Source organism: Marmota marmota, unplaced genomic scaffold (assembly GCF_001458135.2).
Source record: "Marmota marmota marmota unplaced genomic scaffold, marMar, whole genome shotgun sequence".
Taxonomy (NCBI): Eukaryota; Metazoa; Chordata; class Mammalia; order Rodentia; family Sciuridae; genus Marmota; species Marmota marmota.
The window spans coordinates 57,595,697-57,608,732 of record NW_026000037.1 but is presented as its reverse complement, the minus strand read 5'-3'; the positions used below and the strand labels follow the sequence as shown (position 1 = coordinate 57,608,732).

Genomic DNA, 13,036 nt, shown 5'->3' with positions numbered 1-13,036 from the left:
CCTTTTAAGGCCTTCATACGACGCTGTTTAGCATACCGAAAAGAGGATCGATTTGATGTTCACCAACTGGCAAATGACCCATACCTTCTCCCACACATGAGAAGATCAAATTCTTCAGGAAACTTACACATGGCTGGGCTGACAGCATCCCCTACGCCCCCTTCTTCAAGCATAATTACTTACTGACTTTCCTTCAAGATTGGCATGATATCTTTGAATTGCTTCCAGATGCAAACTTGAGTTTGAGAGCATTTGAGTGTTTTTTGTGTTGTTTTTTTTACAGGACATGGTTAGGAACTGTTTGTGAACTAAAGTTCTTCATAGCATCATTTGTATGAGAGTGGATCATGGACAGTGAATAAATGCACACTTCTTACTTTGACCTTGAGCAGTGAAGGATGACTGCCTGTTGCACAGAAACAGGAATACCATGTTAAGATAGAAGAAAAATGGGGGTTTTTGTTTGTTTATTTGGGGGAACACTGTAAATAACGTTTGTAATACTTAAATATATTTGATTGTTACTAGAGAGTTCTAATTGAAGGGTAGTTTTTCATTATTTAAAAACACATGGAGAAAATATGAGACATATTTCTAACACAAGAACTACAGTGCCTGGATACATTCTTCAGCATTCGGCAGTTAATCTGCTGAAACCAAAGTAAGAACTGAATGACAGTGGCCATTGTGTTTTATAGTAGAATGTGGGAGTTAGAATCTTTGGACAGAGTTAGACTTTGTCTTTTGCCTATTCTGGCTTTTACTAAGTTGTACCTCGAAACCACATGTCCGTTTTTTTTCCACTGGTTATATTAAAGGGAGAGCTGTTAGTCCTAGGTATTTTACACCTTTGATGAAAAGATCTGCTTCTTTTGAAATCAGTTGAATTCACTAAATTGTAATATTTCCAGTGCTTTCAACATGTTAGAATTATTAACAGGTATTTTTCTTTCATTTCCAGGCCTTGTTCATTAAAACAAGAGATAGTATGTAACCAAATGCAGACCAGTTCTATGCAGGATAATGATAAAATTCCCTTCTAGCTCTATTGTAAATTGTTGTACAGATGTCCTATTTCAATTACTAAGTTTCAGCAGCTTATTCTTGTACAAATGTTTAAAAATATGGCTTTTCTAATTGGATATTGTATTTTTTTTAAGTCTTCTTGAAGGCGCTTTAATTGCTGCTAAAATGATGTTGCTTCTTTGCTAAAAGAATTGAATGAGCTCCTTGAAGGTGCAAGTTGACTGTACATTATAGAGATTAAAAACAGGCATTCACTAACAATCAAGGCATGTAAAAATGATCCATGTTGGGCATATTGAGTTCTCTAAATTAGTTTCCTGGGTTCTAGGGCTGTGGAGCACATAGATACTAGATTTATAAATTGTTCATGGTTATTCTACACTTGTAGAAGGTTCTTATCATCAAGGTGGGATGATAGTCCCATAAAAAAGTTTCTTGTGGTTTGTACAGATTTGTTAAAATGTGAACATTTTCTAACTGCCTTGTATGGGTAGAAACCAATATTTTTCAGGATGTTGTATTTCATTCTTACAAGGATCTTTTCTTTATTGTCACATTCATATTGCTGATACTTACATGTAAGTTGTCCATGTTGCAGAAAACAGAGGCTATACCTACCTACCACAGATTCCCCTTAATATTGTACAGTTAAACTGTGGCTCTTATTTCTGAAGTTGCAAGCCATTTTGTTTTTTCATTGTACATAGACACATTGTCTCTTTAAGATGCTGCTGAAATTGTAGAGAATGTAGCCAAAACAGTAATAAACAATAATAGTTAAAAAGTAAAGACTATGAAAATTACATTCAAAGAGAGCTTTCAAGACTTAGGATATTGGCTAACTTAGCTCCTTTACTTAAGGATCAGCTGAAAAAATTCTTTAAGTATACTTCAGGACAAGTATAAAGTGTTTGAAGCTGTTGGAGTTAAACCTAATAACTATTATCAAGGCTAATCCTGGGTAAGTAACACTTAGCACTATCAGGAGTGGCTCAAGGACTATACCTGTTCCTCTGGAGATTTAAGATAGAAATCCTATAAGAATACTGACTTGGTCATGAAATGTTAGCACTGGCTGAGTGTTTTTAGTGCTGCTTGCATGTTTTTTTTAGTTTTGTTGTTTGGGTTTTCATCTTTCTGAATCTTAAAGTACTATATTCATAAAGTCCTGAATTAAAAAGAAAATGCCCACTTTTATTTAAAAATTTGGTGAGGGCCTCACAGTGGCACATGACTGTAATCCCAGCGGCTCAGGAAACTGAGGTAGGAAGATCTCGAGTTCAAAGCTAGCCTCAGTTGCTAAGCAACTCAATGAGACCCTGTCTCTAAATAAAATACAAAATAAGGCTGGGGATGTGGCTCAGTAGTTGAGTGCCCCTGAGTTCACTCCCCTCTAACCGCGCCCCCCCCCCAAAATTATTTTTTTTGTTGAGGTATAGAATTAATGTTGTGAATCTTACATGAAGCTGAATAAGTGGTAGACCTAGATCACTGCTTCACCATATCATTTTCAAGTGAATGACAGTTCTAGCTTGTGTAAGAATGCAGAAGAGGGAAATAAGCCATAAAATGACACTTCTCCTTTGACCTGGGTTTAGGTAATCATTTTGATGTCTAAGGTATATAGGAGATGAATCAATTTAACAGATCTAGGTCTTCCTTCTAAAGTTTTTCCAAATGAGTGCTATAGATTTTGGAACATGCCAGTACCGAGTAGGTCCAAGGTGGCTAACTGAGCCAAATAGAATAATTTATGATAGGAAATTGGTACCTACTAGTAAATTATTTCTAAGTTACTCTGGTAATCTTTAGCTCTAGTATCTTTTGAAGCTTCTGTTATTTTCTAGTCCCCTGATGTCTGTCTTCAGAATTAAAGTATGTATTCTGTCCTTACAGTGATATCTGAGGTGTTTCTAAGAGTCAGAACTAATACAAGGCAAAATGCAGTTATTATATATAATTTTTAAATCTTTTTTCATTTAAATTAGCTTCATGAACTGGGGTTGTAGCTCAGTGTTAGTGTGTGCTTTTTAGCATGTGTGAGGCCATAGGTTCAATACCAAGCCCCACCCCCCCCAAAAAAAAAGAAGAAATACAGAAAATAGGAATAAATTAGCTTTAGTTGTGTGCATGTTGAGAAAAAGTAAGTATAGAAGATCACCCTAATTTTTTAAGTTGGGAGTTGGGGAGAGAGAAAGAGCAAGAGCAAGTCATTTCAGTTTAATTATACATAAAATGTGAACAAATGTCTCTACAAATACCTCTTTAAAGAAAGCCAAAATGGTGGTTTATTGTTGTGTTGTTTTGCTGTTCATCATTACTTATTAAATGCAGTGTTGATTACCATCAGATGTTACTAGCTATGTTTTAGTGGAAATGCCAACTATACCTTTCACTTAGTCTTAGCCTTACTTATACTTTTATAAGTACATTGGCAGGTATTTGTTGTTTGGAATGTTTAATTCAATAAGTGCTTTTAAATTGAATTATTAGAATTCTAGTTCTTGGGTTTCAGTTCACGCTGAAACAGTTTTATAATTTATATAAATTGCCTTTTGATTTGAATTAACTTTAGTTCCCCAAACACATAACACTTCCATTTACCTTCCCTTACTTTCCCTCCCCTCCCCCTTTACATTTTTTGAGGGGTACCATGTATAAAGCCAGAGAAGAACTTGGTAGAAGAGTTATTTCAAGTTAGAATCAAAATGTGTTGCATTCTTGCTTCCCTGCCTGCTTGCTTTCTTTTTGACAAGGAGGGAAAGTTTATTTTGGCTCATGGTCCATTGCTCTGGGCCCAAGGTGAGGTAGCACATCATGGAGGAGGGAAGCTGTTCCATTCGTGGCAGCCAGGAAGCAGAGAAAGAAGGAGCCTCAGGGAAGATAAGCCCTTCCAGGTCATGCCCCAGTGACCCCCTCCTTCAGCCATACCCCATCTGCCTACAGTAACCACCATCTATTCAAAGTAGGATTGACTAATTAGGTAACAGCTCTCATAATCTAATAATTATCTCTGAATATTCCTGCATTAACCCAGAAGCTCTTGGGGGACACCATAATACCCAAACCATAATGTTCTTCCCTGGCCACCATAAGCTTCATGCAAGACGCATTTATTTCATTTCCAAGAGTCCTATAGTCTTTACAGTTTCAACATTGCCAAAACATCCCACAACCAAAGTATCCTCTGAGACTCAAGGCACACTCTTGACTCTGCTCCCCTGTAAAGAAAAAAAAAAAAAAAAAAAGCAAGTTACATATGTCCAGTATTCAGTGACAAAGTAAACATTCCTGTTTCAAAAGGGAGAAATAGGAGCATAGAAAGAAGGGATGGGTCCAAAGCAAGACCTAAATCCATCTGGGCAAACAGGTCCCTAAACTCGTGTACAAGAGGACACATGATGGCAAGATGTCCTATGGAGAGGGATTGAGCAGCCCCCACTCCAACTCCTTTAGCCTAACACACAGGGGCTCTCTTTTTAGTCCAGCATCTCCACAACTTTCTCTGCAGCCAGTGGTCAACGACTTCTTTGCGGACAGTCCACATTACTGGCATCTCTAATTTCTGGGATCTCTCTTCCTGCTTTGGCTTCACCTTTACAACTTCGTGCCTTACCCTCTCATGGGCAGCCCAGAGGCATTCCAACCCTGCTATACTTTGCCTGACCTTCTGGGCTTTTCTTTGAATCTTGGTGGGAGCCTGCATGACCCTGTAACTCCAGCATCCTGCATCCTCAACAGCTAGTCCCACATGGATGACACCAAGGTCTGCCATCAACCTGCACCTCCTGGAATCATGACTGTGGCTTCTGAGTGCCTGTGTGGCTGAGCCTGATCTATGACCCTTGCCCCAAGATCTCAAAGGAATTTTCCCTTTTACATCCTTTAGCCTGTGATGGTTGCAGTCTTGCAAATTCTAGAGATTCCCTCAAGCCATCTCTCCTGTTGTCTCTGTGGAAAGTGCTTGGCATCTCTTCACAGTGTATAATCTGTCAATCACACCTTCCATGGAAGTCTTTAAAATCCTTCAGCTCTGCTTTTTGTTCCTGATTTTCACAGTAAACCTGGCTAAAAGATGCCAGTAGTATCCATGGCACGCAGTGACTGCTATGCTGCCTTGAATTTTTCTCTACCAGATTGATTTAGCCCATCACATTTAGGTTCAGCCTTAGAGTCTCAGGTCATGGACAAAACGTAGACAAGTTCTTTGCCATAATATAACACTAGTGGCCTCTAGTTCAAATCCCAGTAGTTTCCATTACCACTGTAACTTCATGAGTACAGAACACAGTTATTGTATTCTGATCTTTTGAGCTCCCATCAGAATTGCCCATTAAGCTCCATTTTAAAACATTTAAAAACGGATCCAGCCTGCATCTCCCAACTTTTCCAAATTCTTCTAGCAAACCAACTCTACAGACTTCTGAACTAGACACAGCAGGACTCCACTAATATACTAATTTCTGTGTTAGTTTCTTTGTCACTGTGACCAAAATATCTGACAATAACAACTTAGAGGAAGAAAAGTATCTTTTGGCTCATGGTCCAGGAGAAGAGAGAAGGAAGATGCTTCATTTATGGCAGCCTGGAAGCAGAGAAAGAGGAAATGTATTACTTTTCAGCCAGAAATTACTTGTTTAAAACACAGGGGATGTGGATTGCCTGCGTACATATGACTTTTAAGGCAATAAAATATAATTTTAAGAATTTAGATTTCTGGCCAGGTGCAGTGGTGCATGGCTATAATCTCAACTCTGGAGGCTGAAGCAGGAGGATCGCAATATGGAGGCCAGCCTCAGCAACTTAGCAAGTCCCTGAGGAGCTTAGACCTTATCTCAAAAAGGACTGAGTATGTGGCTTAGTAGTTAAGCACCCCTGGCTTCAATCCCTGGTACCAAAACAAACAAACAAACAAAGAATTTAGATTTATGGACCTAAATTAACTACCTGTGTTTCAGGTTCCTTATGTGAAAATGAAGATAATAAGAGGTACCTACATACAGAGTGGTTGTGAGGAATAAATAAGGACACATGTAAAAGCACTCAAAACCGTGTCCAGCACACAGCGAATACCATGTGTAACAACATGCGGTTACCACTGTCTTTAAGACTCAAAAGATTATTCTATTTTTGCCTTCTGTATAAAATTGTGGTGGTCTTTATAGTTTAAATTCTAAGAAAAAAGTAGTTATACACTGCTTGGCTGGTTTCAAAGAAGGGATAATCAGATTACCTGAAAATGGAACATGAGAAAATGTAGCAATTTGAAATAGAAAAAGGTAGTGACTGTGAACTCTAATTACCAAAATGATCATGCATTCACCATTTATGCTGCTTCATCACAGGCAATGCTACTCTACTTTCCAGAGTTTTCTGTTCTAATAACAGCTATCTGAGGTAGGGTGGCTGGTATTGGCCTCTTTTTTACAAAGGAAGAAACAGATTTGGAGAGGGGACATAACTTGGTAACATGTAAGCAGAAAAAGAGCTAAAGCATAAGCATTGGAGTCCTGGAGCAAGCTCCTTGCCATGTTAACATTTGCTTTATTATAAACATTGTTCACTGAGTTAAGTCTGACAACAGTGGAATACTGTGGCTGACAACAGTGGAATAGCTGCAAACATGATTGTCACCATAAAAATGCAAATGTAGTCCCAAACTCATTCTGAGTAAGAGGAAGAGTGGGTCACAGGCCTGTTCCTGTTCTGTCAGGTTTTTGTTGCTTTTTTTAAATCAAGATGGAGTCTGGCCCTGTCTACCTTGGAGAGAGGCTTCCATGCCTGGTTGTGGGCACTGTTGGGAACACAGAAATACATCCTGGCTTCCCTGAGCCAGCTGATCTCTAGTAAGAACTTTGTGAAACCAACTCTGAACAGCTTCCTCAAATGGAAGCCCTGGAACTTTGGGTAAAATTTATTAGTGGTTATATTATCCCAAACTCTGTCACAGAATCATCTAAGACTGACAAAATGATTCACATGCAGTGCTCAGCAGCAACACCACACATGCATGACCCTGATGGCATCGAGTGGCTCTTAATGGGTTTCAAAATTCTGCATGTAAAGCTTAAATTTCCCTTTAAACATAATCATTTTCATTGGAAACACCTTAGACTGTTTTTTAAAAAATATTTCTTCTATTAGTGAGCCACTCACTCTTTTTTCTTTTATTTTTTAGTTCTAGGTGGACACAATATCTTTACTCTCTTTTTGTGTGGTGCTGAGAATCGAACCCAGTGCCTCACGCATGCTAGGCAAGCGTGCTACCACTTGAGCCACATCCCCAGCCCATAGACTGTTTTCATGACCATGGATGTGGTCAACAGCCCACCATTGTTTAAGTTTGGCTGGGTGCAGTGGCACATGACTTGTTATCCCAGCAGTGTGGGAGGCAGAGGCAGGAGGATGGTAAGTTTGAGGCCAGCATCAGTAACTTAGCCAGATCCTATCTCAAAGTAGAAAATAAAAAAAAAAAAGGACTAGGAAAGAGCTCAGTGGTAAATGCTCCTAGATTCAATCCCTGGTGTGTGTGTGTGCACGCTCACGCGCACACATGCACACGTGTCTGAAATGCTAAATGCCATTAACACAGGATATGGTGAGTTCTAGAACAGGGTAGCAATCAAACAAAGACACTTGGATGACTTGGTCCAAAAAATAAGCATGACTAATTTGTTATTAATATCCATCGCTATTTGTTTCAAATGATCATATGCATCCTTAGAAATCTATTTCTGTTAATGACCAAGTTCATAACCTCCTATTGAGGTACTCAGGAAAAGGATGAAAGGCAGAAAACATAGGTTTGAAAGTCAGACCTGGCTTTGTCTCCCAACTTCTCTGAAGCCACTAACTTCTCTGAGGCTTACTTTCCACATCTAAACTCTTTCTACAAATGGGGCTGGGGTTGTGGCTCAGTGGTACAGCACTTGCCTAGCATGTGTGAGACACTGGGTTTGATCCCCAGCACCATATATAAAAATAAGCAAAATAAAATAAAGATTAAAAAAATTGGACTTTAAAAAAAAATTTTAAATGGTGCCTGCCTAACAGGCACTTTGCTCCAGGAGTGGACTTGGGAAATGTTCCCAACTGGCTTTGGACACTTGGAACAAATGCCACAGTGCAGAAGAGGTTTAGAGCCTCTGTTTTAGATAGTTTTTTAACTGCTGTGATTAAAGACCTAACAAGAACAACTTTAGAACAGGAAGAGCTTATTTGGGGGCTCATGGTTTCCAAGGTCTCAGTCCATAGATGGCTAGTTCCAGTCCTCTGAGCTCTCAAAACTTTCTGGTCAAGCTACCATGAATATTAGCATAGGTGGCTTCTAGACTAATGTGACAGAAAATTTACTTATATTTCATTTTGACAATGAACTTTAACTTAGCAGTAGGATTTTGCAGAATATTTGTAGAATATTGCACACTCATAGTTTTTACTATAAAACTAAAAGAAATTGAGCTTAGAATCATTATTCTAGGGCATTATGAGGTGATTCAAGAAGCTGAATTAGCCATATTGTATCCAAATTTGTATGAGGTGAGAAACTTTAAACATGGGCAGCATTCTCTCTTATTGTCTTGCATCAGCAACACTTTTATATTCAAATGTACTACATTTTATCAAAAGTAATTGTGCTTTGTAGTTTCTTTGGGAGAGTGAAATAACCTTTAATGAAATAGAGTTATGCTAAAATGCTATTTAAATTATATTTTTCTGGGATTTTTCTTTATTTTTACTGGACACAATATATTTATTTATTTATTTTTATGTGGTGCTGAGGCTCGAACCCAGTGCCTCACACATGCAGGGCAAGTACTCTACCATTGAGCTACAGCCTCAGCCCCTATTTTTCTGGTTTTTAAAGTTATAAAATAAGGAAGGTAGAAGTCCTTAGTAAATTGACCTATTTGTAAGGAATATTTAGAAAAACTAATAGACTTTCTAGTACCATGTATGGAAGATGTTCATTCTGCTAAGGACCATGGAGATACTTAAGTTTTGAGTTCCACAGGGAAATTTACTGTACAAAATTAATTCCTCCCCACATCTGTGGAAAGAAGCCATATTCAGAGATAAAAATCTGGAAAATATAAAGACTTGCCCTAGGAAAATTTTCAGTCCTACATTAGTTGGGAGGAATACCATGCCTGCATTTATTTAGTGGCCTGACACTGCCAGACACGGTGGCAACAAAGTGTCTTGTTTTGAATTTGTAATCTAAACTTTCCAGAAAGCCCCTTTTCCTTTGTTTCACAAGCCAACTATTTTGGCACTAGAACTCTTTCCTTCAGTGGTTCATAAAGCTGAATAAAACCACGATGGAAACATTGATAGCTATAGTAATTTGCTGTTACCACAGAAATTAAGAGTTTAAGCCTGACCCTAAACTCTTAAAAATAGACGTAGGTTAAAAATCATTCTTTTTTTTTCTTTTTTGTCTTTTTTCTTCATAGATAATACTATGCCACACACAAGTTAATAAATGTTAGTAAATACTGCTTAATAATTGACAGAAGGCTAAAAATGGTAGCATCCAAGTTCTCTTCCATGTAGCTTTCCCAGGTACCTAACCCAGGCTGCATCCTGAAAGTATTAAGGTTGCTTTGTTGTTGTTGTTTGTTTCATTGTTTTTTTTTTTCCCCAACAAGTATGAAATCTTTTTGCTATGTCTATTTTTCCATCTAAGGACGAAATGGTATAATTAACAGAATGGGAGAAGCTATGGTTAACAAGTTACCCACTTCACTCCCCGCCCCTACCCCTCAAAGGAAAGGTTGATTTGTCAATTCATGCAAAATCTACTTTGGCTGTCCTGGGCAACTCTCCAAGACAGATCTCCTCCCTGCGGTGACTATGAGATCCAGATTGCTTGCTTTTTGTGGGTCCATTCACTTGTATAGGAAGAAAGGTGAGGGAGAGACATTCCTGGTTCTCAAATTTTTCAGACCAGAGTGGCATTCCCTGCTACAGTGGAGTCATATGGTCCCAAATAACTGCACAGGAGGTACTATATTTTTATCACCCTCAATAACTTGCATGAGCTGGGTGCAGCAGAGCATGCCTATAATCCCAGCAGCTTGGGAGGCTGAGGCAGGAGGATCGAAAGTTCAAAGCCAGCCTCAGCAATTTAGTAAGGGCCTAAGAACTTAGTGAAACCCTGTCTCAAAAGAAGGACTGGGAAATGTGGCTCAGTGGTTAAGTGCCCCTAGGTTTAATGCTTGGTCACAAAACAAACAAACCAAAATAATTTGCATGTTAGAATCATTTTATATGTAATGTGTACTTTCTAAAAAAGGTCTCAACCTCAAATACATAGTTGCTCTGTGGTGACTTGCTAGATTTGGGGAGTTGTATGAAGCAGAAGCCTAAAGAGCTTAACTGAAAATTTCTAATCTACAGAATCCCTGGAGTTATTATTATTATTACTAGCATCATTACCACCACCATCATCATCATCATTATCATGTAGTAACTGTACATACTGATAGGTGCAGGGTGATATTTCAACACATATATACAGGATTTATTGATTAAATCATTTCCCTCTCCTTGATTTTTATGTTTGGAGCCTTGGAGCTCCTCTTACAGATCTTCAAAAAGTGGATACTAGGGTACTGTGATACTAGGTACTAGGATACTAGGTACTGGTCACTCTTATGCTGCAGAACATCGAACTTAACTCCTCCCTGCTAACTCTGTTTTGGGACCTATTTTTCATCTTGCTCGTGTGCTTCCTCCACTCTACTCTTCCTAGCCGCTAGTAATTACCATTCTAGCTTTCACATAGGAGAGAGAACATGCAGTATTTGTCTTTCTGTGTCTGGCTTATTTCACTTAACCTAATGTCCTCCATCAAGACAGTAACAGATCCCTTGCCCCATGCTCTGGATGAAAACCCATGTGGGAGGGGGCATACCTAAGCAGAAGAGCAAAGGAAAACTGAGATGAAGCTTCATTCCATCTCCACACCATGTCCTCTATCTAAGGAAAGAACACCGAAGTCAATTTTGTTGGACACTTACTGTATACCAGGTATTATAATCAACCTTTTCTTGAATCGCCCACAACAACCCCACAACAAAGCCCATATTTTAGGCAGAGCAGGGGAAGGGGCATTGAGAGATTAAGTTGTTAGCTCAAACTGTGAAGTAACAGAGCAGGGGCTTAAGCCCAGGCCTGACTGGCCCCAAAGCCTAGATTCTAAGGCCCACTTGGATTAATCATCACTAGTTCTATTATTCACCAACATCATTCTTTTAAAACAATATATTCTGGGCTGGGGTTGTGGCTCAGTGGTAGAGTACTTGCCTAGCACTTGAGGCATTGGGTTTGATCATCAGGATCACATTAAAAAAATATATAATAAAATTATTTTAAAAATTTCCTCAGAAGTTTTCACATGTTAACTTTTATTGCTTATATGTGTGTGTGTGTGTGTGTGTGTGTGTATATATATACATATATATGTGTGTGTGTGTATATATATATATATATATATATATATATTTGATAGCCCTTTATTTTTCATTTATTTATATACAGTGCTGAGAATCAAACCCAGTGCTTCACTCATGCCAGGCAAGTGAGCTACCGCTGAGCCCAAGCCCCAGCCCCAGCCCCAGCCCCTAGTGTTTTCTTAAAATCACTCCTGTGATTAAGAGGCCTTAAAATCCCCAACACACTGTTTAGAAACCTTTGAATTGACAAAAGTAATGGCAAGGCAAAGTCTTCAATTAACTTACAATGCAATATCAAGAAAAATTACATTCGACTCCTGCAGATCATGTTTCCTATATCATTATGAGATTTATAAGGATAGTTTATGATAATTAACATAAAAGCAGTTCTACTGAGAAATTTTTAGGATAAAATTCTATTTATCCTCCAGTCGGATGGTGAAAGACAAAACCTTGAACCTGGTGACTGGGCAGAGCAGCCCTTGCCTTGCAAGTCTCTCCTGGTCACAGGCACAGACACCTTCAAGAGACAGCCAAGGGCTCTGAGGGAAGGGGCAGGAGGTTGTAATATTAAACTTCTCCCACCTCCTCCTCAGCCCATTCTGTGCCCCCCGTCCCCCCCCCAGCCAGGGAGGCTGCCCTTCCCCACCCAACCCTGTCCAGGGTCTCTGGTCTGCAGAGGGTCAAGGCCAGGGTGGGGTCAGGGACCCCACAGTGTACCCTCCATGCATCAGACACTGCTACCCTCATTCTATCATCCTGAGCTCACCACTTGGAATTAAACTTGTCTGAGGTTCAATTAGCAGATGGCGAGTGCTGGGGAGTGGACTGCTAAACCAGACAGTCCCAACCACCAAGCAGGAAGACTGAAAGTACAAACCCCAAGGCGCCCCGTCTCCAAAGGTCACGTTGAGTTGTCCACTCTGACCGTCTACTTCTTTGCCAATCCGTGATAGAAAGAGGCTATGCCTAGGAAGAGGACATGGCCGCCTCTCCAATAATTGAAGCTCCCCCAGAAGCGGGCGATTTGATGGCCACCATTCGACTGGGTTGCTCCGCGCTTTGAACCCACGTTTCTATGTGTGTCAATTGCAAAAGAATTCTTCTTTCTAACAAGGAGGTTTTTCAAACCACTGATCTTTGTAAAGAACAAGCTCCCTGAGCACTTCCCTGCCCAAACAATAGGCACCCCTTTATGAACTCCCTGGACTGGACAATCTAAGCTCCTTAGCGCGGCATTTCAGGCTTTGCACGACCGGGCTCTACCTCCCCTCCCGATGCCACTGGCTCATACCATGCTTCACCCTCGGCCGGGCAGCGCCGCAGCAGTGAGCAGTTCCGAGGGCGCGGTGTGCTCTGTACCTGCCTGTATTCGCTGCCCCAAATGCCTTTCCACGTTAACACCTAATGGATGTGTAACTGATGTAATTCTGCAATCTGTATACGGGGTAAAAATGGGAGTTCATAACCCACTTGAATCAAAGTGTGAAATATGATATATCAAGAACTATGTAATGTTTTGAGCAACCAACAATAAAAATTAAAAAAAA

At 39.6% G+C, this 13,036-nt stretch overlaps 1 protein-coding gene and 1 long non-coding RNA gene across 4 annotated transcripts in view; one reads left to right on the top strand and one right to left on the bottom strand.

The window, feature by feature from the left end:
* Tlk1 (tousled like kinase 1) overlaps positions 1 to 1,815 on the top strand; it is a 139,217-nt gene extending 137,402 nt beyond the window's left edge. For all 3 annotated transcript variants that reach the window (XM_048812458.1, XM_015479307.2, XM_048812459.1), the window contains exon 21: positions 10 to 1,815. In XM_048812458.1, the coding sequence (XP_048668415.1) occupies positions 10 to 186 (177 nt within the window). In that variant the 3' untranslated portion in view covers positions 187 to 1,815. The remainder of the gene's footprint in view (positions 1 to 9) is intronic.
* Positions 1,816 to 4,118: 2,303 nt separating this feature from the next.
* LOC125619428 lies at positions 4,119 to 13,003 on the bottom strand. The gene is made up of 3 exons (XR_007350984.1): positions 12,781 to 13,003; positions 10,946 to 11,010; positions 4,119 to 4,247 (listed from the first exon to the last, which is right to left on the bottom strand). It is a non-coding gene; the product is annotated as an uncharacterized LOC125619428 (long non-coding RNA).
* Positions 13,004 to 13,036: the final 33 nt, after the last annotated feature.